The sequence below is a fragment of the Trematomus bernacchii genome, unplaced genomic scaffold (genome assembly GCF_902827165.1).
Source record: "Trematomus bernacchii unplaced genomic scaffold, fTreBer1.1, whole genome shotgun sequence".
NCBI lineage: Eukaryota > Metazoa > Chordata > Actinopteri > Perciformes > Nototheniidae > Trematomus > Trematomus bernacchii.
Window position 1 is genome coordinate 19,604,182 of NW_022987564.1, and position 27,855 is coordinate 19,632,036.

At 40.8% G+C, this 27,855-nt stretch overlaps 1 protein-coding gene across 1 annotated transcript in view; it reads right to left on the reverse strand.

Annotated features, from left to right (window-relative positions):
* nfatc1 (nuclear factor of activated T cells 1) overlaps window positions 1–27,855 on the reverse strand; it is a 44,945-nt gene that overhangs the window by 3,004 nt on the left and 14,086 nt on the right. Inside the window, 5 exon segments of the mRNA XM_034125011.1 lie at window positions 8,403–8,628; window positions 8,630–8,985; window positions 13,895–14,027; window positions 15,964–16,019; window positions 26,018–26,158. Coding sequence (XP_033980902.1) covers window positions 8,403–8,628; window positions 8,630–8,985; window positions 13,895–14,027; window positions 15,964–16,019; window positions 26,018–26,158 — 912 coding nt within the window.

A 27,855-nucleotide genomic window follows, 5' to 3' on the forward strand; every position in this document is an offset into this window, starting at 1 on the left:
GTTTAATTTCATCAGCAGCCTTTCCCTCAGTGACCCTGCACTGGCACAGCAGCCTCCTACCAGAAATACCAACCGCTTCCTATTACGAAAAAAGATGACGGGGTGTACAGGCCTCGTGAAAAGTGGAGGAGGCTGCCATGGGGAAGGAAAACAAAACATCCAAGTGTGTCATTGTTACCTCAAAAGAATAACTCAGGAGGAGGTCAAAGGAGCACAAAGTGAAAGTGTGGCCGCACAACAACAAATCAGCCGGCGCAGAGCGATACGTTACACTCGTCTAGACATGAACTTAATGTGTTTGGCTGGCCGATTGACGGCTATTTATACAGCAACAGGAAGATCTCTGGAGAGGGTTGATAAAGTGCAGCGGGGATCTCGCATGACTGTGTGACAGAAACACGTTGAAGCTATTATGCGACTTTGAAGACAGGGTGACACTCACAGCAATATGTCTTTGTGAAGAACTTGGCAGGGTGGAAGGTACTTGTCAATTTATATTCAGGTGCTCTCAATCACTTCCTGTTGATTAGGAGAGGGCTACAAAATGCCTCATCATCCCTGATTAAAAGTGTATTCTCAAGGCTAGAAACTACAGGCAAAAAAATGATTTTCATGTCAATTTTGATATAAGAGTGATTTAAACCATATTAACCTGTATTGTTTATACATTTATTAAGGCTGTTTTCTAAAAAATTCCATAGATATCCATTGACTCCTTTGCAAGACAGAACGTTTGCCAAAGTATTCTCAGCTTGTGGCTGTTTTCTTCATCCTACAAAAATAGAGCTTTGATTAAAAAATGATACGAGTAGTTTCAAGTTTTTGCAAGTTGTTTTTTTCTTATATACTAAAACAGAAGCTCAAAAACTACTTAAAAGCTTGGTTTGCTCATGTTTTTTTGTCTTTCATAGGCAATCAGATACAATATGCAAAGCCATTGGTTCATTTTAGCTGTGTAATATATATCATGGATAAATGGCTTAACCCAAATGTAGTAAACTAAAGACTAAGTTAAACCTACACCCTCCTTAAGCTACAGTTTGAACTTGGTTAAGGTAACAGCAGCCTTAGAATAGTAAATATTGTTGTGTACATAGTAAAATAAAATGTTTGTATTGCTGTTGACAGTATATATATATATAGGGAGGCTGTGGCTCAGTGGGATTGTGCGCTGAATTTAGTGCGCTGAACTTTGAATCACGGGGTCACAGGTTCAAACCCCACTGCAGTCAGCATGTCGTTGTGTCCCTGGGCAACACACTTCACCCCAAACTGCTCCTGTGGGGATTGTCCACAGTATTGAGTATGTAAGTCGCTTTGGATAAAAGCGTCTAACAAGTAACATGTAATGTAATATACACTGAGATATTTTTACAAATTTTGCAAAACACAGAATTGTTTTGACTTCTTGTTAAAATGATGGCTGACATGAGCATTTCTGACTATTGAAAGGTTTCAGACACGTTTCAGAGCTTTACAAGTTGCCTGTATAATAAAAATGAATGTAGAAAAAACCACCTTGAAAAATAAAAGTTGTCTATTTGATTTGGTTTTATAGGCAATGGGCTAAAACATGCAAAGTCACTTGTTTTGACCCTTATTTAGCTGTGTAATATTCATCATGGATTATTGGGTGGACCCATCTGTTAGAGTACAGTATAAAGAAAATGAACCTGAATGAATCAAACCTAAACTCTCCTTTAGCTTGAAGCTACAGTTTGAGCAGAATCAAGAGAAACTCTGTTAAGCACAAGGATTACAAATGGTTCATATTTCTGTGTTTATGGTAATGCTACATGTTTTCTGAACTAGCTCATCAGAAGGACACTGCTGCCAGAAGCCATGTGAATGCAAGAATATGACCAATATCACCAAGAAGACATAGTTGAACCAGAATAAATAAACAGTCTAACCTCATCTCCACCCTCCTACAGCGGGTCGTTGGGCTGCCATGTGTGCTCTTCCCGGCCCAGACTGAACTGACTGACCTCCTCTCCTCTATTTGATCTGGCTTTGACCTTCTGCGCATCTGGAGGTGGAAGGATATAATCTTTGAGTTCAAAATCCTCAAGGGGACGTTATTAAAACCACTTCTCTATGCGCACATCGAGCCAGGACGTGGACTGTAAATCTAGGACATGAAGACATCAGACCTCAGCATCACCTGACGGTAGCTCTCAAAATCACAGAAGAATTATGGCTTTCAGATCTGTTTCCTTATGGATCATAGTATCCATATGTTGTAGAATAGCCTTCACGTGATAATGAAAGAATAAAAGGCAGAATTCAGCAGTTTCTCGTGACCTGAAACAAAGAAAGGCCACGCAGTAACACTGTTATCTTTGACGCCACAACATTGACTGTTTACGTGTCTGTTGCCATGGCCCACTTTTCATTGTGCCGCCACATTTGAAGTGGAGGATCTAATTGAAAAAAGTCGATCTATTGATCTCTAAGTGTGTTTACAACAAAGTCCTACAAATAGTCCCAGCACTGGAGTGACATCTGTGTCATGCGGTCACATCGATCTGCGTCACACACAGTGGAGCGACAGAGAGGATCAAACATGCTAACACCACCTGAGCTCTGGGCTAGCATCCAGAAGAAACCCAAAAGATTTGCAACATGTTCTTACAGTACTCTTCAAAGTGTACCTAAACTAAAGGATACCTATTATTGTACAAAAAGTCATTTTAAATTGAAGAAAATATGATAAATATAGTTTTAAAAAGACTAAATTCAAGGTCAATCTATTCTACAGGTTTCCATCATATCACATGATAGCAGAACCTGGAAGATTGTTGACATTCAATTGGATCCATTTTCTTTTTCTATACAGATGATCTTTTCCAACATTTGGACTGTTCTATATTGTAGATGTATTACCACGTCTGTCTGTCCTGGGAGAGGGATCCGTTATTTGTGTGGTTTCTTGGGAGTTTTTCCTTGTATGCTGCAGGGGTCTAAGGACAGGGGTCTAAGGACAGAGGGCTTGTATGCTGCACACAATGTAAAGCCCCCTGAGACAAATGGGTAATTTGCCGTTTTGGGCTATATAAAAACATATTGAGTGCTCAGTTGTTTTACAAATGTTCAATATTTCTCTACAGGATTTCTCATTCATGATTGATATGATTTATGAATGACTACCAGTTTGACTAATAAATGAGTGATATGTTTTATCAACTGCTGTTTCTAAGGTCAATAATAAACTTCGATTTTTAAGCAACATGGAAAAAAAGTTACTCAGAAAAGTGGACATTTGATCTACAATCCTGTGACGTATTGGCAAACTCCATCAGTTGAGGAAGACCATGTGACCTGATGGAAAGCCCCAGAACCTCTGCTACATGGACATTGTGGAGAGATTGCAAATACAACAATTAAACAAAAAATGCTGTGAAACTAATAAACTGAACTGTGATTATTGATAACATGTTAAAGTAGAGGAAATGCTACTTACTGTATATTACTTTATAGGCTGAATGGAAAACATATTAGGAATTAAAAGACCGCATTTACATTACTTTAACAGTCATTTCATACTTAAATAATTATTTTTTGTCATATCATTTTTTTGAACATGTAAATAGTCTGCAAAGGCTAAAATCCTCCTTGATAGGCTAAGGAGCAGGACATCTCTAAGTGGTTGACCAATCACAACAGAGCCGGCCAGCTAACCAATCAGAGCAGACTGGGCTCTGGTTTCAGACAGAGGGTGAAAAGAGGTGCTGCAGCACAGGCAGTATGAGAAAAATAAAGAGCTTTTTGAACATTAGAGCATGGAGACATGTCACAGTAGAGACACTACATACTGATATGAAGCTGGAAATGAGCAGAATAGGGCCCCTTTAAAGAGACATAACCCTACAAACATCTCTGATTAAACAGAACACATGGCTTTTAATTTAATACGAGCACTGTGATGTTGGTAAGTTATTCATTAGACTTTACAGTTAAGCAAGTTCCTGGAAGGTGGGGTTTGATATGAAGTAATCCAAGAACTGCTTTCCTGTCCCATGGAGCTCCACAGCAGCTGCAGCTGACTGATACAGGCTCTGAGACCAGGAAACCCCCAACACGAGGAACTCCCGAACAGTTATCAGGACACCACTGTTTGCCTCATTAAGGGCCCGAGCGCGTCAATGTGATCCGGCCGATAACAACACAACACATAATCTCTCTGATCGCTGTGAACGTCAGGGACAGGAGCTGAGACAATGAGAGAAAAGCTGAGGAGGAGAGGAGAAACCCTGGCCCCCCTCCCCATTTACCGCCACGTCAATTCCTGACCACAAGCCACGAGATGTTCTTGGCCTCACAATGAGCCTCCTACTGGGTTACTGCAGATCTGAAGTTCACCACACACTCTGCCAAGTTCCTCCTTAAACCAGGTATTATTATTATTTAAAGCAAAAATGTCTGTGGACAATTGCTCTTTGGAAATGTTGTAGGCTTCAAGAAAATAGAATAATAGAAATGGAGAAGCGAATTATTGCTATAATAAAAATGTTCTTTCAGACTCGAAGAAAAACAGAAAGCTCAATGTGGTAAAAAAATGAGTTTTGTGAACAATGTGTCATTGACATACTGTACACTTTCCAACTCTTGCACCAATGTCAATTATATTATTGTGTTATATTATCAGTTTTCTATTGTATCCATGTGTTAGTTAAAGAGGCCCTGCTATGCTTTTGGGGGCTTCCCTTTCATGTAGTGTGTTGTATAGGTTTTAGTGCATGTAAATGGTCTGCAGAGGCTCAAATCCCAAAGTTCTCTCCAGAGCGAGTTTGTCTCCCACGCACACGCAGTGTTGCATAGCATTATATCATACTTGTATTTTTTTTTTCATGGCCAGTCATTTATTTAGAAATGCAACTATAACTAACTCGGAACACATAGCAGATGTTGAAGAAAATGCAGTAAACCAACACAATATTTCCTCCAAAAATACTAATGTTAATGCTAACTACAGCTTCTTTTTGCAAGTTTTGGCTGTAAGTTATTTGAGGAACTATATGAGTTTTCCTTTATAAAATCAGTTTCAGGCAGAGCCTTCCCACAAATGTACTCCCAAATACCTTTCCTATGATCCTGTGAAGTCTCTGCTCATCAATCGTACTGTTCTGACATCTAACAAGGCCACAACACGCCATAAAAAAAGCCTATCGTAATGTTATTTGGCTCACACTTGACTTCAGAATGCACATATTGCTCGTGTTACCTCACCGCTGACTAAAGTCTCCGGCACACTACTGTGCAGCAGAACGTATGGCTTTGGCCCCCTCCTCCAGACTCTCTGAGCCAGAGGGAAGCGTGCAATCCTCTGAAGTCAGCAAGTTTTATGGCAGCGTGGCCGGACCTCATCTCTGGCAGCCTCAGCAGCGCTGGACTTCAGACTGAGCACCCTGCAGCCTAAACCTCCGCTCTGAGGCCAGACAGGGAGTCAGACTTTCCACGAGCAGACAGTTTGTAGGCTCCCAAGGGACGGGGTTAGAAACGTGAAACAGAAGAAGATCCTGAATTATCAAAAGGGCTGCACAAACAGGAAAAGATAACAGCTCTGATTACCAAGGGCAACAACAAAGCTCAAGTGGGACCTGAATATCACATTCATTAATAATTGAAGTTTACTACGGCTACTTCACAAGATAAGGGGTTAAACAGTCATGCCTTTAAGGGACTTTATTTGCGTCAGATTGTGTTCTGAAGGCAGAGGCAACAAGATGTTGGTACTAGAGGTTTTCTGAAATGCATTTGTTGTTCGAGTTGACCAATCATGTTGGAGCAAGCTATGGCTAAATGCAGATAGACAGTGGATGTGAAAAGCAGAAGGTGGAATTCATTGGCGAAAATGCATCGGATATCGTCTGACAATCACTTTTTATGTTTTTTTAGGGGAACGTTATCTTGTGACTTGGCTTCTTCTGAAACAATCCTCTTGTATATGTTTTTTTGCAACTCTAACTTCATTCTAGCGTCATAACTTGTTAATTGGACCGACCCACGGAAAAGGAAGTGATGGGCACATATCTGCTAGCTACACCAGATTCTCCAAAATATAGCTCCTTGCTTGGTTCTTGAGAATGCACTACATTAAATAAAACAATGCCCATGATAAATCTTGTATTCTGGAATAACTCCAATTCAATCTCATAAACACGATTCTATGTTTATAGATAGTCAGTGCCTCCGAAAAGGCTTAGATAACATGTATATTGAGAAGGGCCAACTTCAAATGACTGCAACACCGCACCTGAGTGAGGCCAGGAATCATAAAGTGGTTTCAAACCCTGCCAAAAGTTTTAATGAAGTTAGAAGCCACATTAAGTATGGAATGCCTAGTAAAACTTCCATCGGTTTGCCAATGAAAACAAATGTAGTTGGGGCTCAGCTCCTCAACATCCATTTACGTTATGGTAGCATCGCATACTATAAACACGGTTCCCACCACATTCCCAGGCATGACATGTAAGGACTATTCAAGGACAAATTGCCTGAGATTCTAAAGCCTAACTTTGCATATTTCAAGACATAAATCAATAAAAGGTACTGTAGCAATACTGGATAAGCAGTCTTCAAATAGGCTCACAGAAAAAAAGATCAAAAGAAATAAAATGTCTATTCTTGCAGAAAACTTAATTTCAAGGTTTTTTTAATAGCCTATTTATGACTTTGTTCCAAAACGTTCAAGGCCTTTGTTTCTTTCCTCAAATTTGCGAGATTCTAAGGAGCTGAAGGAGCCAAGGGGAACCATGTATCAAACTTTTGTTGAACACGTTCCTAAGAGATGTATTTACTTTAAATACACCTGGTTTAACCAATAAACCCCTTAATAGCCGTGAGCACCGGTCAGGATATAATCAAATCTGTGGCTCGAGCCGGCCAAATCCCCCCGCAGACGCGGCTAACAAGTGCTAATGTATTTACCCAGACTGTTCACAGGAAGTGGCATGGGAACAGTCTGCAGTCTGCGGCCCAACAACTCACTCTCCGTCCCCAGGAAGCCGGGCCAGACTCTGGTGACGGATCAAAGCCCCCCCGCTCCTCCGCTGATAGTTAGGGTTGCTTCATCTACTGCACTCCTTTTCTCTACAGGACACACAGCCAAGGACTGTTTCTTCTTACCCTGAGGAAGATCATTTATCCAATTTATTTCAGCGCAGAACCTCAGCGGTGAGAGAGAGGGCCAGAGCAGTGAGATCATAATGTTGGTTCTGTGAGATGAATAGGGGCTCACAAAAAACCGAATTCATGATCAGGGAGCTTCAGGCAGGCTTGTCTCATTGCAGGGTCTGAAGCCAGATATATCAAACACTAGACCACCAGGTTCCTTTCATGCAATAACCTCAGAAATACAGACGAAGAAAGCCCTAAGGGAAAAGTAGTAACACAAAAGATATAGAATTCGTAAAGAAATATAATTCAAGATTCCCAACAGCAGTGATAAACCTTTTGGTACAGTTTCACTTTCACATAAATCTACTCCTCCCACAGTGGCCTGTAACTGACACAAACAGTACTATCATGGTTTCACAATAAAGACAAGTGAGCGTGTTACCCAACAGAAACACTGACTGAAGAGTATAACTAGCACTTGGCTGAATTCTGTTTCCATAAAACGGCATTATCATCTACTGTAATCCGCCTTCTCAGGTCAAATGAGTTGAAATGGTGTTTCTTACCATCTGCTACCTGTCTAGGAACCCCAATGACACTTACCCCCTCCATATAGACACTATGCATTATATTACTGCACATCATCTGAGCAAATCTTGTTCAAGTTAATATCATAAACACTAACTCTCTCAAAGTAACACTTTTTCTCCACTATAAATTCCATTACAGCATATATTTTATTTATCCCAGTATTTTATTTTTAACTGTACTTATACTGTACTGTACCTTGTATATTTTGTGCAAATATTTATCTTTCATTTTCGCTAAACGTTAGATACCCTGCTGATACCCCATACTGTTTTTCGTACCCTTTATAAGACTGTACGGGTTAACCACTAATGTGTTGATCTGTGAGCTTTAGAGGGGTTATTAGGGGGATTTGCTTACCTTGAGATTGAGCCAGGAGCTGTTTTCCCTGTTGATGCTAAGCTATGCTAACCAGCTATAGAATCAATGTTCTCATTTAATCAACCATCAACCATAACGATAGTAGGAGTATCCCAAATGTGGATCTAAGTTTCAACTCCCTGCAAAGTGATTGGTGAGTCATACTGCATGACATTGATCAAATATCTCAGCACTTATATTATGATCAATTTGTGCTGGAGGCCATAAAACAGTCTTGTTTATTTAATAAGTGGGTAGTTTGATTTATAATTTTGAGCACCGTGTTAGAAACTAAGGCTTACATTTGTTTATTGATCAAAAATAATTTCACTGACCATCATCGAGGTACATCTGGTCCAGCTCCTGCGGTTCCTGTTTGATGCTGACAGCCAGCGGGGGGGGGCTGCCATCCTCCTGCAGCGAGCCCCGCCCCCTCTGTGGCACCTTGGGGTGCTGCTGCGCTGCCGGGCTAGTGTTGCCACTCCCCGGCTGGGGGGCGGGGGTCAAGCACAGGGCCGGAGAGAAAGGGCCGTCAGTCGGGGTGGAGGCCTGCGAGGTGGGGGGGGGAGGAGGAGGAGGAGGAGGAAGAGGAGCAACTGCTGGGAGGGTAGAGGATGGGGGGCTGGTAGCGCCCGGGGGTCTCCTGGATGATGGAGACGTGGGGGACGGGGGACTGTTGGCCCGGGAGCTGGAGAGCTGGACCCCCCCCCAGTTTGGGGCTCGTGGAGGAGGAGGAGGGAGGCAGGGACGAGGGCTTGGCTGCCAATCTTTGCTGGCTGCCAGAGTAAGCCCCGCCCACCACGCAAGGCCTGAGGTCAGAGGTCACCATGGGGGTCATGACCTGTGAGGGGAAATATGGCTTTTGATGCACCAGAGGGCCGTCGTAGTCGTCGTGCGGCTCCGTCTTTATCGTCGGAACTGAGAGAAGAAGAAGGAGAAGCTAAATGAGTAAACATATTCCAGCCGTGTGTGAGCGAGAGAGTGGGTTTGTGGCTAGGATACACACGCTGCCAAACAAACACTCGCATCAATGAGACTCTGTGTCTGCGCCCCAGCTCTCCCACCCCGCTGAAAATATTCACAAAAAGCAGGAAAAAAGGGATGAGTCATCAACACCAGAAGCATCCAGCTGCTTCTATAATAAAATGCCTATTTTCTTTGGATCCTGCTCTGGCGCTAACATCCACCAAACGCGCGATATGAAATATGTTGCTGTAACTGCAGCTTTATATCAGCTCAGTAGGGTTCGGTCATTTAAAATAAATTATTGCGCACTTATTTAGACGGAGAGGAAAAGTGAAGCTGCTTTCCTTAACCAAAGATGTAAAAGACAAGATGGAAACTCCAGGGTGTGTGAGGATAGTGGAGTTGAAATGAGGCGGGCTGTTATTAGTCACCAGCGACTTGGCCTCCTGTCCAGATCCCAGAAGACACATGTTGGACACCAAGTTTTAAAATGTGGTCAAATGTGTCTGCAGCCGATCTGACACGACATTAATCTTATATAACAAGCGTTTTAGTCCAGTTACAAGACAGCGACAGCACCAATCTGACTCTGAGCTTCATCACATCACTGGATCAGTTTCTTCTTCTCTTTTGTGGTGACGCTGGTTTAGATTATAATAGGAAGCATGTGCTCAGTTCTCCATCAGCAGCCAAAACCCTTTTAAACCGTGCAATGCAGGATTTGTTTTTGTATTAATACTAATACACCACTGTAAAATTGTATTACAGTTTTCAAGAAGTGCATGGTGTCCTTGGCAACCAGTGACATTATTGAGGTGATAGTGTTCAAAGGGGGAGACAGAGGGGGTGACATGCGACAAATGGTCCCATGCGAAGGGCCCAGATGCAGGTTATTTTTAGGTTTAAAAGAAAATATATATATATTTTTTTTTTGGGACATTTTACTTAAATATTTTGTTTATTTAAATATCTTTATTTATTTTATTGCATATTCTTACTGTCACTTCTTAGGTAAATAAATATAATTATTATTATTTATTTTTTTACATGTCTTTTTCTCATTTAAAATGGAGCAACTGTAACAAAAAATCGATTTCCCCTGCGATTAAAAAAGGTATTTTATTTTTGATTCATGTGCAAAGCTGAGGCAATAAAAACTCATACCTTAACTCATAACTTTTTTTTCTTGTATTTGACTGAAACACTTTGTTAATTGTTTGTTGTTTCTCTGCATCTCTTTGCTTGCCTAGGGAAGTCTCTTGAAGAAGATATTTCTAACTCTACAGAATAAGTGAATGAATAGACTCAAAGGAGTGAAACTAGACATGTGATGCCTCTCTGAAGCCTCCACTGTAAAAGAGGAACTGCGATGAGATGGTTACGCAGACCGCAGTCCCAAAATAGCACATGCACCCCTATTCCTGGCTGTTTGGAGGAAGTGTGTCTGTGGAGGGGGGGGGGGGGCAGATGCATAGAAAGGGCACAGAAGAAGTGCAAATGTTTGTGTTGCCACAAAAAGCAGCGTGCCCCTGGGTTTCCGGAGTGTGGAAATCAGCCGTGTGTGTACTGTATGTCCCAAAATAAATCTGCTGTTTTTCTACGAGCTGTGTTGTAACACCTGCTGCGGCAAGAAAGTGATGTGATTTGAAAAACAGGAAAAGTGAAATACATTTACATTTCATCATTGCAAAATAGATAGATTTGTGTTCCACCTGTGTTTCTTTTACCAGTGGTTATACACAATATTGAGATGTAGACAAAGTGTAGCAGTACTGTTTTACTACAACGGTAACAGAGTATAGAAATACACTTTATCATAGTACAGAAGTATCAGCATACAAAAAGAGTATGTAACATCTAAAGTACTCACATAGGTGTAAAGTAACTAAGTACATTTACTCAAGTTCTGTACTTAAGTACAATTTTGAGGTACTTGTACTGTACTTGAGTTATTCCATTTAATGATACTTTGTACTTCTACTCCACTACAAGTCAGAGGTGAATGTTGTACTTTGACTCCACTACATGTATTTAATACCTTTAGTTACTTTACAGATGTGGATGAATGATGTGAAATCTAATCAAGTGTTAAATCAGACTTTAGTTCCACCTGGAGTAAATTCACAAGCTACCCTGCAGTATACAAAGTCATTCAAACTAGCTGCACCTTTACCAGCTTTGAGAACACTTTCATGATCAATCATTATAAAACATATCATATATATTATTCTGAAATGGAACAATCTGCACAATGAATACTTTTACTGTCGCTACCTTAACTATATTTTGATGCTAATACTAATACTTGAGTAACATTTTGAACGCAGTACTTTTACTTGTAACAGAGTATTCTTCCACCTCTGAGTACTCATTATGGTGAATTGCTTTTTTAAATCTTTTTATCGTAGTGGATTTTCAAAAGTAATTACTTTTTATATACCTAATATTACATTTAATGTTGCAGCTGGTAGAGGTGGAGCTAATTTCTATTATATTAAATACTGCTGGGTATCTCATCCTGTAACGCAGTTATATAATGATTTATAAGTCACTAAATACTATATATATCATATATATTATTATTATTATATAACTTCTAAATATGTGTTGAAAAAATGTAGAAAAAGTAAAATATTTCACTCCAAATTATATCGCAAAGATTAAAGTCAAAAGATAAAAAGTCAATTTATTTAATCATTTTTTATTAATTTTTATTTATATTTTTAATGAGTTCATATTTGCATTATTTTATTTATTTTTATTTTTTTTCCAAGTATATTACTTATTTAATTTCCAAAACTTAATATAACACTGTCGTTTTTTCAACATTTTCTTGGTGACTTTCTGAAGACAGAGTTCATGTGGATGTCTCTCTGTACTGACTCACCCTTTAGGAGACACTGACCAGACTACCGTCCCCTGTCTCCCCCCTCCCTCACACTCTCTGCATCCTGAGGACAATGGTCCACTTTCACAGCGGGGCACTCCGTCGCCCCCGCGCAGGGCTGGGCCAGTCCACTTGAATCACAGCTTTGAACCACCCACTGGATTTTCTCTCCAAGTCCCGGAGCGTAATTAGCAAGTGGTTTTTACATTTCAGTTGGTGGGTCAGTGTTTATATTTAGCTTGGCAACAGGTTCTCTATTCAAATAACACACGTTTCCCAGGCCTCTCTTCCCGCCCTCGTAAGTTCACTCGCTGCAGTGTACAGGTACGGAAAAGAACAGATTTTATAGATTTTTCTTTTTTACAATGAAGGAATAATAGCGTTGCTTTGTTCCTCCCTAGCAAACCACAAGACGGGGGAATACAAACAGTTTGTTCTCGATTTTAGATGTAAAATGCTGGCTGAAATGTTTCTAATTAGTCTGGGATACGAAATGCGAAGAGCAGACGGAGAGTGGTGAAGTAAAAGAATAAGTGACAATGTGCTGAAGGCTTAGAGTTAATGAGGGGGTTCCCTCTTATTCTGGGCACACATTTGTACGGCAATTTAATGTTCATGAAGTACTCTGGTTTTTCGTTTTTACCAGATTTTAGCCCAATTCCTAACCTTACTGAAAGAGGCTATGGCTGCTATGGATTGGCTGACAATCACAATACAATCTTTCCCAAGTTGGGATGTCCCATAGAGGGGCAGCTCAAAAAGTCCTATTTGTATTGTGCAATTTCATCAAAAAGTAAGTTAGGTAGACAAGAGAAGCAGCTTCATGCTTTGACTCAAAATGAACATGATATTCAACATTTTCTAGAAGACTATAGAATTATTTGTAGTTAAAGGTGGGGTAGGTAAGTTTGAGAAACCGGCTGGAGATACACTTTTTGTTATATTCCATGGAATGCTCTTAACATCCCGATAGCAATGAATATCTTAAGTGCTTTGACAAAAAATCCATAAAAAAATGTCATCTGTGGAAGCCGTGGTGCTGTAAAAAGTACGACCAATTATTTTAGCCGGCCCGGCTAAAATAACTGGATGGCCTACCTGCCTGTCAGCCTTCCATCTGTGCACAAACTTATCTCATGCCCTCATTGGTCATGTGCGCGTTCGTGTGTGTTGGAGGAGGGGCTCTTTAAGGAAGTGGCAGATTTTCTCCGGTTGTGTATTTTCAAATTCTAGAGATCTCGAGCCGGTTTCTCAAAATTACCTACCCCACCTTTAAAGTGGCAATAGCTAAAACAAATTTGCTCCATCATTATGAAGAAAATGTTGATTGCACAAGGCAATGGCTGTAGAATAATGACATCATCAGTTGGTGCCCTGTCAGCCTCTCTTTACAATGCAAGTCTGTCCCCTTCCATGTCCGGATCTCCCTTTCACAATAAAAGCCCTAGACACATACATGGCATCACTGCCTACCTGGGAGCATTTTGCTAAGAGGCTACTCATCAAAAAGCTTACAACTTAATAAAACACCTTACAGTAGCTAACCCCAGGCATCGAAAAAGTAGAGTAACGTTAACTGTTTAAACTATACCCGCCAAAAGAGCCCCGTTGACAGAGGATAAAAGATGAAGAGGGGGAGTGATTCAAAAGGTTTTATCTAATAAGCTAGATCATTAAAGCACAAACCTGCCTACTTAATGATTCATAAAGGTGTTTATTCTGCCTTCATTATAGCACTGACATCACAGTTTCAGTTGGTGTCTTGCTTTGGACATTAGCGTTAGCTGCTAGCAGCCTTGTTGCTAACAAAAATCTAAAGACAGAAAATGTGTACTAAGGTCTCTGGTATGCAAAAGTGAAGTGTAATGTTTTGTTGGCAGCTCTGAGTAAAACATAGCCTCGCTAAGGAAATGTTGCAAAGTTGTATTTTTCCACTTTAATCAGCAGTAAATGTGTATGGGGAGTAGAGCGTACCATTGGCGGGGACGTAGGTGAAGCGCTGGTACTGGCTTCTTTTCCTCTTGCCATTACAGACGTAGAAGTTGACGTGGACCGGAGTGGAGAGTCTTTGGTTCCGATAGGGAGGGACTTCAATGAGTAGCGAATTCTGCAACAAAGTAAAATAAAGTAATTCATATTGTTTGTAACAAAGAGACAATGCAGAGGTTATTGTCCATTGCATGAAGCCTTTTTATTTGATTAGTTGTTTTTTATCTTACTGTTTTTCATCTTTGTTAGTGTTCTAGTTCCCTTGATCTTTTTCTTAACCCTTTTTGTGTCTCTGCCTGTATGTCTCTTGTGCTGCTCAATCACTTCATTTGTCACCTGATAGAGAGATAAGGCGTTTTTATCTTAATAAAAAAATGCATTACAGGAGGAAACTGGTCTTATTTTGTATTATATATTAAAACATTCATAAATTGAATTACAGTTAATGTTCTGTGGTTTAAAAGGGAGAAACACAATTGGGTTTTTGTTTTGTTTGAATTGAATTCTTGTATTCAAACAGTTGACTATTTGCTGCTAAGCATGAGCAAAGAAATCATATTTATTCTGTAGATGTGAGGTTGGGACTGTACTTCTTTCGTTTAAATCCAAAGCCTGAGGTTGTGTAAAATGGAGGCTGTGGATAAAATCAGAAAATCTGGTTCTAATCCCAAACCAGGGAGCCACAGAGAGACCATGAACTGAGGTTATGGAGAGCCATGGTTATTTGCACAATGAATAAATTAAAGTGGGGATTGTCCAGACAGTTTATTTCCCCAGCAAAGCTTCCTGCTGTCTGAGGGAGAGCGAAGGCCAGGAGCACGTTCATCAGCTCCATGTGTGTGTGTGTGTGTGTGTGTGTGTGTGTGTGTGTGTGTGTGTGTGTGTGTGTGTGTGTGTGTGTGTGTGTGTGTGTGTGTGTGTGTGTGTGTGTGTGTGTGTGTGTGTGTGTGTGAGAGAGAGAGAGAGAGAATGTGTGTGTAATGGAAGACACAGAGCAGGTGCAGCGCCTCACACAGAGACACCCTCGTATCCCCTCCTCCATCCCCCAAACACACACCACTACATCCCTCTATCTTTCTCTCCCTCTTTCTCTCTGTCTCCCTCTCTTTCTCTCAGTCCAAGACATGACACACTGCCCAGCACAAACTCCCACAGGATGAAGGGTGAACTTTTGAGAACCTTTCAACACTTTTAAAAAACACAACACTGCTGTTCCCCCTTGAGGCTGAGAACATCTACAGTCACATTCCAGTTACACTTCTGTGCGTGTGTCCTTAATGCTATCCCATGCTCATATCAGCCCTAAGGAATGCATGATTTACCACTATTAAATGTGTAAAACATCATGATGGTGCGATGTTAAACAACCACACTGCCATCATGGACCTTATCAGCCTATGGAGTGCATGATGTATATATATATACATATATATATATATATATATATATGTATATATATATACATATATACATATATATATATATATATATATATGGGCGTGATACATTCTAATCTCAAGCAAAGTTTATTGTAATTGATTGTATGTGTTATACAGTTATATATGTTTTGGTGCAGGTAAATGGTCTGTTCACTCCCACCCTGCCTGAAGTGCGCCCATTGGACTCCTTTGTTTACTTCCACAACATAGCAACATCACTATGTAACACTAGAGAGTTACATAGCACTCCAACACATTGTACGTAGCAGGCTTAGGGGCGGGACATATCTAAGCACTTGACCAATCACAACAGAGGCAGCCAGCTAACCAATTAGAGCAGACTGGGCTCTGGTTTCAGACAGAGGGTGAAAAGAGGTGTTGCAGCACAGGCAGTATGAGAAAAATAAAGAGCTTTTTGAACATTAAAGCAGGTAAACATGTCGCAGTAGAGAAACAAAACACTAATGTGAGCCTGAAAATGAGCATAGCAGGGCCCCTTTAAAGTGATTTGACCATACAAAGTAGGAGTTGTGTAGGTTATGATTCAGAACAACTGCTTTAATTCTGAAATTAAACCGGATTGGTCACGTTAAGAGTGTCATGTGTATCACTTACAGCCTTCGAGACGTCTCTGTCTACCTTGGCCTCAGTCTCCCAGAGGTGGTGTCCATCTGAAGGAAAAAGGAAAATGACTTTTTAAGAGACAAATCAGAAAATAAGAGATGGCATGAGCGATGTTATTATTATCTGTTACATCAGTGATGAATTAAACAGCCGCACCACGTATCGTCTCTCCCGCCGCCATGAGCTCATAGTCTAGCAAACCTGAGACAGAAAAACACTCAGACAGAGAGAGAAATCTAACGCAATCCTAAAAAAAATCGAGTCATACCAAAGAGATGAGCGATATCTTTGGTGGAGAGAAACCTTGACTTCATCGAGGAATCCCAACATGCGGCAGCAGCTGCAGGACTCATTAAAGCCGGACGACTGGAAACTCGCCTCAACTCTCAAACTCCTAATTCCTTGTGTTCTCATAGGAATCGTTCTGTTATCCCCATATAATGATTGTTAAATAGTAGTTTTCCCATTAGACAGTAAAGAAACGAGGCATCATGTGTTCTGTTGGAAAACACTTTTGTCTCCCTGCCCAGTGAGGTGTCGGAGTAAAACTACCAATTCATTCAACACAGAAGGAAACCATTGCAGTTTCTTTGGACGCATTAACAAGGCCCTAAAAAAGGACTGCGAAAGGACTTTACGTGGAAAGGAAGCCACAGTTTAAGAAGAAAAGAAGAAGAAAAGGTCAGCTGTGGCCACGTTTACTTGTAGAAAATGAAGTGAGATATGTGTTTTTACAGGCTGCAGTTTGATAAGTGGAGCTTTTGAATTGAGCACACAGCACGTCGCAGATGGACGGGTATAGAGTTTGAGAGGTGGCACAGCTGGAGGAGGTGCAGCTTGGCAGTGACAGCTCCTATTAGGTCTGAGAAGACACAGGAAACCTGCTCCCGTTCCGTTATTTTCCCACACTGTCTGTCAGCTGTGGAGCTGCTGCTGCTCTCCAGAAGAAAGTTATAAAATGTGTGTCACCTTAGAGAGAAGGAACCCTCGACCCCAGAGGAAAAACTCAGTTTGGTTGCCAGATCTCCGGAATGTAGGCACAAAATAAGCTTAGAGAAGGAGCAGAGATACAGTGGGCTGTCATTTAATGAGTAACTGAAGGGTAGAACTGAAGAGGAACGGCTCAGCTGGGCATTGAGCTGCTGATTTAGCCAGTCAGCTAAACTATTTTCTTTTTTAAGTTTACAGACTTCTTTTGAGTAAATAAATTGGTCACTTATTTAGTGCACCTGCCAGAGATATGGACTTGAGTTGTGTTGTGACTGGACTTGAGACATGATGACTGAAATTACTTATTTGTGTACATTTTAGTTAGTTTAAATGCCAAATTTTTTAAAACATTCAACATTGTCAAAGTTGACCATTCAAGTGTCTTCGTAACGAGACCCGGGAATGGCAATTTGGAAAATGGAAAAGATTATTGTCTTTGCTGATTAAACATTGGTGAAGACAGACAAAAGGCTTTGTGTCAAACAAATCAAAAATACATGAAAGTATGTATTCCTGGTAACAGAGAGGGCAACCTAAATTCCACACCCTTAAACCGAACAATAATGAAAAAACCTTTGTTTGAATACATTTGAAGCAAGATAAAATGAAAATTATGCATTTCCTGGGCACCCCATCAATCGGGATTGGTTTACGACATCTGGCGAGCAAGAAAATACCCAACGGTGTGTGGAAGCATGAATCAAACAGAACATTCACAAACCATGTAGCAGGAAGCCTGTGTGTAAACAATAGAAATGAAAAAAAGAACGGCTTGAAGGAAGTTGTACAGGATACGCTTCATAAAGAATCCAATGGTGGTTTTATCTTTGTGTTGTAAAGGCATATTCTCAAGGAAGAAATGCTCCTTCTTACTACTTCTAACATATATTCGTTAGGGTTCAGAGCAGAAAATAAACTCTTAGCTCAACCAATAATAATATTTTTTCCTCTATGAAAGAAGTTCTTTCTCTAAAAAATGTCTGTTTTTCTGTTCCCTCCTGCTCTCTTCACTTCGGGAACGTCTCCAGAAGGGAAGCCTTCCCCGCCGATGGGGATCCACAGGAGGTAAACATGTTGTTCAGATCTCCCTCTGTCTCTCTCTGCTTCTCCCTGTCTGCTTCTCTCTCTCTGACTCACATCATTTTTCATCACAGAGATAGAACAATCTGATTTAGCACTTTTCTGTTTTCTGTGCTCGGCTACCTACTGCCAGGAAACTTGTCAAAAAGAAAGAGCTCTGAACGCGTGGGTTGCCTTTGTTTTGAAAAAGAGCGTACCGGATAATTGATAACCACAGAATGTAATTGATAACCGCAGAATGTTCCAGAGTTATAGGGCACCATCTGCACAACGCCTGCAATGAAAAACCCTTAGCTCTCCAGCTCAATATGGTTTCTAACTCCCTGGCCCACTGTGCTGGATCATTTCCAATATTGTCTAAGTTAAACAACTCAGCCTAAAACCTCTCCCCCCAAAACCACCATATAAACCCAGTACCCCTCTCCAACTCTCACAACGCCCAAGCTCTTCTGGCATTGGCTGCGTCCCAACCTCGCAGAAGTCTTGCGATTCACATTTCGTTAGCAATGGTCAATACAAATCATTACTTTCTCAGAACAGACATAACACAGAGCCGTCAATGGCGCAGCGGCAGTGTGCTGTACAGAGCCATGGGGATCAAACAATATACAATACGCTTATTTGTCATGTTGGATTTATAAAGGGAATCAAACAGCTCCTTGTGCTCCTTAATTGGGGCTGGGTGGAGTAAAGCGCCGGTGCCCAGAGTGAAACAGCGGGGGTGGCGTGTGCCCAAGCCCTCATAACGTACAGTAAATATAAACACATGCTCTACCCATGCTCAAAGAGTTCCCTTGTCCTCTGACTGATGACTGAGACTTCTTCCTTCCTCCCGCCTCTGAAAACACGTGGGGATTTTGAAGCTCCATGCAAGAGGTTGCAACTCTGGAAGGTGTGAGGACCGAGCTGATAAATGGTAGCAGAGGATAACCAGATCCTGGCTTCACTCTGGTGCCTGTCACTGCCCAACGTCATCCGAACGCAGGGCAAAGCTTTCATCAAGAAATCATCTCTGGAGTTTCTCAAGCGGTCTTGCCATTTTTATGTATCATGCACTGTAATTTATGAAAACCTAATCCACTCTGTTTATGCATCTGTAATTGATTTGTTTATGAAAACAGCCATTGTTCCCAGAAGTGTCACAGGCAGCCAAACCACCGAACGGCTTTGAGTGGAAGTCATTGTTTTTATGAATGCAATGAAACTGAAGCTTGTTGACCGCCCTTCCCTCCAAACCAAACCACTGCTCAAAGCTAGCAGAGCTAACGGAGCCGCCACATGTTAGAAACAGCCTCTGCTGATACATTACGGTCATCCTGCTCACAGCTCTCATGGGGCTTAAAGGAGGATGGTTATCTGTAATTTTCTAAAGGTAATTCCAGACACCATCTGGCAGCCCTGCAGAAGGATAATCCTCTCCAAGTTCAATTTTCAGGTTCCTGTTTCTTGTGCGGTTGCTCTGGCCAATCATAATTAGGCCCAATTGTTAGTGTCTTCCGGTCAGTTAAGGAAAACTCGCAGAGCTTTCTTCTTCCTAAGACGCTCCAACTCATCAGCTGAGGAAAGGACGGACAGGTGGGCAGAATGAGTCAACAAAAAAAGACCCCCCCTACAGCTGAACTGAGGGGGTTTGATGGAGCAGGAAAAGGGTTATTCACAGCAATACATTGCAGGTGTTCAGAGCAACAGGCCAGATGTGAAGTCCTCTTTCCCAAGGGGGTTTCTCCTCTGCAAGGATTTCCTGCAGGGTATCTCACCCAAGTTAAGCTTATGTCAATTATGTTTTTTTAAACAGACTTGAAAAGACAGTAGAAAGAGGCAATACCCAAAAGTAGATCATGCAAATGGAAACACTTTGCACCATGGCCATAACGTATTGGGAAGACCTGAATTCTATTGACTGGAAGTTATGCATTATTTTCAGATAACTGCATACTTCTGAAACAGAGGCACCAATATCGGGCCCATCGGCGACAACAAGCCTCTTGGTGCAAAAGCTAATATGTATGGGGTTCCGGTGTAACCAGCAGATAATGGATTTCATCGTTTATAGCAGGGCTATTCAATTGGCGGACTGCGGGCCAAATCCGGCCCCGGGGTGATATTTACTGGCCCTTTGAGTATAATGTTAAAAAGTCATCAATTTTTTTTTTTTGTGCCATAGTGCCTTTATTCCAGAGAGGGTGTTACATTGAGAGATAGAGGGGTAGACAATGCCTGAAAACTTCGACGGGCTCGGGTTTCGAACCCACCTACTATACTGTAGTGACAACTCCTGTCATTGATTGCATCTCTGCGTGAATGATTAGATAATTTCACCTAAATGAAATCAAATGAAACATGTAGGCCTACTGAGTTCTGAACTTGCCATTTAGATCTATAAAGGCCTTGGGGCTATGTTGTTTGATTGAATTAAACACAATATATGCACTCCACTATGCTGTTGTAGTATTTACTGTATCTGAAGCTCTTCAATATGATTGCTCATATTTCAAGCCATCTTTTTCCCGGCCCCTTGCTTTGGATCATTTTCATCAACCGGCCCCCATTCCAAACTAATTGAATAGCCCTGGTTTATAGTTTAATGAGCAACTTGAGATACGTCAATTACTTTACTCAATTTGCCAGTTTAAAAGATACTTTAAAGCTAATGAAAAGCCAGATTGTCGTCTTAAAATAACAGATGTTATTGGATTTCTGCCAATGCGTCCTCTCTCCCTCTTTTCTCTCTACACAGTTTGTTACCTGCATTCAGCCAAACCCACTCATACATGATCAATATTACATGGAGCACCAAGCGGAAACCCTCCTATCCCAAATTCCTGTTACCTACAGATTTGCATTTATATGCAGATATTTGTTAATAAAAACAAAACACCACCATTGTTCTAAAGTAACACTCATATTGTGAAGACTGCTATTCTCATTTCCTTTTTTGAATAGTGACGTAATCTACATCAAAATAAGCTTTTTATAAACCTCTTCAAATCCTGTGTCTCCTGTAATGCACACCATGTGTTTTTACTGGTTTGAACCAAGAAGTAACAGCTTCTGGTTGAAGTTATTTATGATGTCTGCCTAGCAACTGAGTACACTCACTAATCAGTCATTATGAACCTATAAGTAGCTAGGGGACAAACACTAGTATTGAAGACAGACAAAACAGGAACATAAATAAGGAACTCCATCATCTCAATTCATACATTTTAAACATAATAGTACAACTATACAAACATACTTATTATAGCTTGATTGCTGCCAAGTGGCTGGACAATGAGGGTTATTCTTCTCTAACATGTACCGTTTTGAGAACTTAACTTAACATGGATTTACATTTGATGAAAAATGCTTCCGTTTTGCTCCACTTGCTAAATGTTGAAAGCTAGTAAGTAGAGCTTTAGGCTACACTTGTTACAGTTACATATGTTTCTAGTCTAGTTTTGTTTACTTAATTTATGTGTTTAATTTACTCAATCCTATAATGTCCTCTACTAAGCCTACACTAAATATAAACACTGTATAATACTCTTGCTAGGAAATGCTATGGTAATACATTTTCCAAATTCTCATCAATACTCCCATTGTCAAATTTGGTGATTTAGACATTTCGAGATAGACATTTTCCTGCCTGTTCACTAAACAAACCATAATAGATCAGCGGAATAATGCATTGTCACAAAGATAAGAGCAGGGCTGTTTTATTCTTGAACATTTCAGATTTTTGAGGATACACGCTCGTGCCTGCTTGAGTAGTCTTTGTATGTTTTGAAAACACTCTGCCTTTCAATTATTATTATTTTAGAACTTTGGCAGGTTTAGCCTTTTTCAGCCAATACATTATATCTGTGAACCAAGGACACCAAACAAAAAAAACAGAGTTGAATAAAGGACAGGAGGGCCTAATTTTACAAATGGAGTGAGTGGTACTTATCAGAGGCATCATCTTCTGGGCAGGCCGGGGGCAATTGAAAGCAAGGTGAGATGGAGTGAGATTTGGATTACAGGCTGATGTCTGCAGCGCTCAGGCCGTACCATAATCTCTGATGACAGATTGGCTGTAACCAGGAGTGACAACTGAACTGATCCTATCTGGGATATTTCTACTGAGGCGGGACACGGGAGGCTCCGGGGGGCGTGATCGAGCAGAGCTGTTACTGTTGTCAGATGTTGTGCTGAGACACAGGAACATGTGACAGAGTTTGTCTCTATGGGGGAAGCAGGGATTTCCTTCTTCGTGAGTCATACAGTATAGCAACATAACACACTCGAAAATATGAATGAGAAGTACTTATAAGCGCCCCAGTGTCACTATCTCTTCCTAAACACAATGTAGATCGGACACAAAAACAGAAAGCAAAATAAATATGCTTCAGTTTGTTTGACACTCACACACACATGCTATAGGTTGGGGTCACATACAAACACACAATATGTCAACGCCCACACGTTCTGTTACCGCAGCTTCATGAATGCTACTTTGCGAGAGTGCTTTATTGGATAATTGTCAGGAAAATAATAAATCGGTAAAATTAAATACCCTAAGTTCTTTGTGGCAACAACATCAACCAATCAGGGTTTATGAGTTGATCGTTAAAGTGTTTCCCAGAGCTCTGCTTTGGCACGAATAAAATAACAATATAGCATAACAAAGGGATAATTAGGATGTTTTGAGTGGGGTTGTATGAGGTACCTTTCCGTAGTCAGTATATTATTTACAGTAGATGTACTGTAGGTCAAAAGATTGGATAATTGATCAGCTTAAGTTAACACAAATAATATATGCATTTACTGTAAGTGTATGCTAAATGTATCACTTTTTTACCGCTTTAGGTTTCCGTGAGCTGGAGTACAGTCTACGTTCAAGAAGCACCAGACTCCATTAAAAAAAACATAATTTTAGCTCACAGGACGCAGGAGTTGCTGGTCCACCACTGCTTCAATCAGTTAGTTAGCTTGTGTTATTTTGTGACCTGGGTGAATCTGAACCAACCAAAAGTCAAACAATAACACAAACAAAGTAACAGATTGAGGCAGCGGTAGACCAACAACCACTGTGTTCTTGGATGTTTAAAAACTGATTTATTTTTAATGAACTCTGGTGGCTTTGGGGGGAAGACTGATGGATGTTAACGCTTCAGTTCTATGTTTGAAATAGCTGTATCACTCTGAGGTAAAGGGATGAAAATATTCTGAATATAGGATACACTAAAGCTCTATTGTTTTTTTAAAGGTGGGACATTTTTTATGTGTCTTAAATAATTTTTTTTAATTTTGGCGTGATGACCATTGACCACTATCTACTGCAGGTAATATACGACTATGGATAAGTACCTCATACAATCCCACTTCAAAACATCCTAACGATCCCTTTGAATGTTCAGATTCAATCAGTTATAAGCAAAGTTCTGAATGCAGAGATTAGTTTTTAATATGCAAATAAGTTGTTTTGTATCTCCCCAAACTTATCTCATTACACCAATGAAGCCATTTCACCCCAGAGACGACTGATGCCTCTAATTGTCTACTGTACCTATTCACCACTCTATTTATACAGATACCAAGACCTAGCATGATCCATAGGGAGCAGAATTAATGAACTGGTGGCACAGAGGCAGCTTGGATAGAGATGTGGAAGGGTTGAGGGAAGCAGAAAAGGGGGGGAGGGGGGGGGGGCAGTGTAGTGGAAGCCTGGCTTAAGGGTGTTTCCATGGTAGGATTGCCCGGGAATCTAATGCTGGAGCCAGACGCGGGGGAAACCCTCATCAAAAGCAAGAAGCACACCCATCAGCATCAGTCCAGAGCCGGCACATGGCCCGAAAGTCAGTCAGATTCAGAACAAAACGGAACCAGAAAACTGGTACTGACAGTATTTACATCTGGTCATTACTCTCTTTCTGCTTACGAAACTAATTACCCAATTCATTGATTTATTTTCAAAGAGGCAGAGGTAAATTCCTTGGTTAGGTTATGGTTTACATTTGCAAAAGTAATCAGCACGGTCAGACTTGGGAGATTGTGAAAAATCAGAAATGGTAAAAGAGGATAAAAAAATGTGTATTTCTGGACTTTGGAAAAAGCAGTTTGACAAAAATAAATCTTGACCTCCATTTATTATTATTTTTTAGAGTGAACATTTTACAGCATAGCACCTCATGGTCTTCCTCACCAAGGCTGTTTTAATTTGTATTCTTAATATTATGATGGTATATAAATTATTATCACCAGATTAATTCGTCAAACATTTTGAAATGCTGAATTTCGAAAAATAATTTGCTTTTTTTAATAAAAAGTTTTATGAATTAAATGGATATTCTTTCCTTTAATACTATTTACTTGAGATTGCTAATGGAAGCATGTTCAATTCCATAGTTTAAATTAAATATGAAATGATCTTATATTAATAATTTCTTTGTACTGATCTTGGGAAATATTTGATCTTGCTCATGCATCCTGTAAGTGAGTAGCACATGCACAACAAAACAACATTGTATTAGCTTAAAACTGAACTTTACTAATGATCTGATTTTTAAGGCTACTCTAGGTAAAGCGAGCATAGCAAAGCTATAGAGTAGCCAAGTTAACTTTTTTACAAAATATGGCAAATTAACTTAAAAACACAATACTAATAAAATGATTAGTTAGCATACTGTAGCATAAAGTCAACATTTAAAATATGATCAGCAGGAGGCCAACTAGTCATGCTAATAAGCTAGCTTCCTTTTTGCTTTAAATTGAAACCAGAACTTTATTTTTGCTAGCTGGCTAACTTGTACTGTAAACATTTGTTTTTTTTCTCCTTATAACTGAAGTTCAATCCAACCAGTGACATTGTTGTTGTCTCCAGAGCAGCTTCAGGACACACAACTCAAACACTCCTCTCAGCAGGGCCGGTTCTAGCCAATTTGCTGCCCTAGGCGAAGTTTTAGCTGGCGCCGCCCCAGATGCTAATAACAACAGCACCGGTACCGGTGCGCCCTCTCTCTCTCCCACGCTCGCTCCCATGCTCACTCGCACTTTGGCTGTGAGCTGCGAGCGCCTGATAAGCCAACATCCCCCACTTTCATCACTTACAGCGCCCATCGTACAGGGCAAATTAAAAGTGTAACCCGGGTGAAAAGGGTGTTACATTTACTTAATTATGAATGTTGTTACATCAAGGCCGAAAATTAGGATGAGCACCAACGGTCAAAAATCTTTTTTTCCCTCCCAGAGCTACCAGCGCAGCGCCCCCCCCAGATCTGGTGCCCTAGGCGACCGCCTATGTTGCCTATGCCAAAAACCGGCTCTGCCTCTCAGGAAGGATCAGGGTTAATCAAAGGGGCCTCCGCTGATCCAATCACTTCTTGTTATGAAAAACAATCTCACTTCTCCATTGTACAGCGCTGGAGGGGGTAGGGGGTCTCTGTGCTAGGACAGCCTTGAATTCTTCCTTTCACAGGTGGAACAATGAAAAGGCTTCCCTCTTTTTTTTTTTTATGAGTCACCGGGCAGATAGGATCACATGTGTTTACATGGCTCAGCCCCGGCATACACTGTGGCTCACGTTGCTTTGCTGAGGCTAATCAAGGAAATTGCAGTTTGTAAACCTCCACGCATCGACATCTGGCGGCAGTCCCCTGTGCCTCCAAACCAAAACGGCTTAAAGTAAAAAAAAAAAGAGAAACAAATAATGACGCATGGCGCACACAAAAGTGCATGCGTCCACACACACATTCACGCACGCATACACACTGCATTGGTGATCCATTCCTCTGCTGAACAGGCAATGGAAACTTCTGCAAATGTAAATCTGCTGGGTTAAAAATACAGCGCATTAATGTGCACCACATGTGGCTCTTTGGCAGGACGGAGGATATTTTGACGGCGGGGGGAGAGAAGAGGGGGAGGCAGTGCTGGGGTTTCTCCAATAAGGGAGAGGGAGACACACACAGAGACACACAGCTGTACTAAGAGTCCAGAACTCCTCCTGTTTTACCTTGAGCCTTCTCCACGAACACCACCTTGGAGTCGTGCTGGAAGTTGTGTCCGTCGATTCGCATCCTCTCGCCCCCGAGGGCAGGACACGTCTCCAGGCTCCGTTTATCCACCAGAGGCAGCTCCTGGGCCGATCTCTGGGCTGTGGGAGGAGGAAGAGAAGCCTCAGCGTTTAGTGATACACACCCACTCCCCATGCAGACCTGAGCATCCAGGCTGAGGCTGAATCACTACCTAGACAGCTCTCTCAGTCTGGACCGCTGTAAACCTCCACCTCTTTGTGTTAGAATGAGTTGCCTCTAAGTAAAGACAGGCTCCATGTTGTGTTTATTTGTGTTTTCCTCAAATATGGTGGATGTTTTGTCTCGCATATAACTATCTTACCGCTCCTGGTATTTGTTTTACTTCGCTCTTGTTCACTTTGGCTCCTCAGTCTTTGCACATTTTTTATTTTTGTTGAAGTTCTTTAAGTATTTGCAAACATTATCTGTCTAAATGTAATGCTAATGTCTTAGGTTTAGGGTCATCGTGAAGGATTGCTGTATTTAATCGTGACCACCCGGGATACATAAATAGAGGTTTAATGGGAACCTGAATCCTTTTCTCAAATGAAAATCATCTTTAAGTAATTTGGTTCTTCTTGATTTGCATACAACTCTAAAGCATCAATCTTTACCACATCTCTCTGTTTCGGTTTCTTGCACAAAGAGAATTTGGGTCAAAACAATTGCTGTGTGGCAGCCGTTCAGAAACTAACAATGGTCTATTTGAAGGAGCTGAGATCATGGTTTAACTACTGTCTTTCATTTACCTCCTAGGGTTTAATCTCCATGGCAGCGCTCAGGGCCAGAACCACATACAGTGGTAGATCAGAGTGACTTTGTCCCGGTCCAGCAGGGGTCAACTCCAGGGCAGCACGAGGGTCGATAGGGCTTATTGAGCACTGGTGAGTTAAAATGTAGCTCACGATCACATGCACCAGTTGTTAGAGTGCTGCATTGAATGATTACGGCTTTGGGTTAATCTAATGCTCGTCTTTTGATTGAGAGAGTAATCGTTTCGTCTTTTACATTTTATACATGAGTGACACTAGTCTATTGGCTAATTGATATATCTAGTTCCCAAACTTTTTGTTGAGTGTTTAATTGAGAAACTTCTACTTGCCAATCCTTGTGTCATGTGCCTTTGAGGGTTTTCTGAAATCTTGTTGTTTTCTTTCCCCACCTTATGTTGTTGAATGTGGGTAAATATAAGCTGCCTAAATGCTATCTAGTCTTTACAAAGGAAATAGTACGATTCTACTACATGCTTGCTAACAGCTGTGTTAGGCTACACTTAGAAACAGTGATGATTCAATCTAAATGCTCTAACATGTTCACAATGACAATGCTAACAGGCTGATGTTATGATATTGTTTATCATGTTCCCTATTTTAGCTTAGCATGCTAGCATAATGTACAGCACATAGGTCATTATTTGTGAAATAAACCACTACAGGGTGAGCAGAAGCTAGCTGCACATGACTGTATCGAGCTACTTTCTAAATGAATCAAATATTTAAAACAAAATATTTATTTATTTTGTATCTATATCTACTCGCTGTATTTGGAGATCAGAAATGTGTCCATGGCCCATCAGAATTAATTATTTATCGAAGCCTTGAAATAATTAACACATTACAGCTGAGGCTGATGGGAATTAGAGGATTTTTGTAGGTATTCTTTCATAAACCAAGTATTGCAAAAATGAACAATTTAACATTATGATAGCGCTAGATAAAAAAAACATAGAATCAGCAAAGTGTTTACTGTTCATCCTGCGGGGAGCATAATACATCTG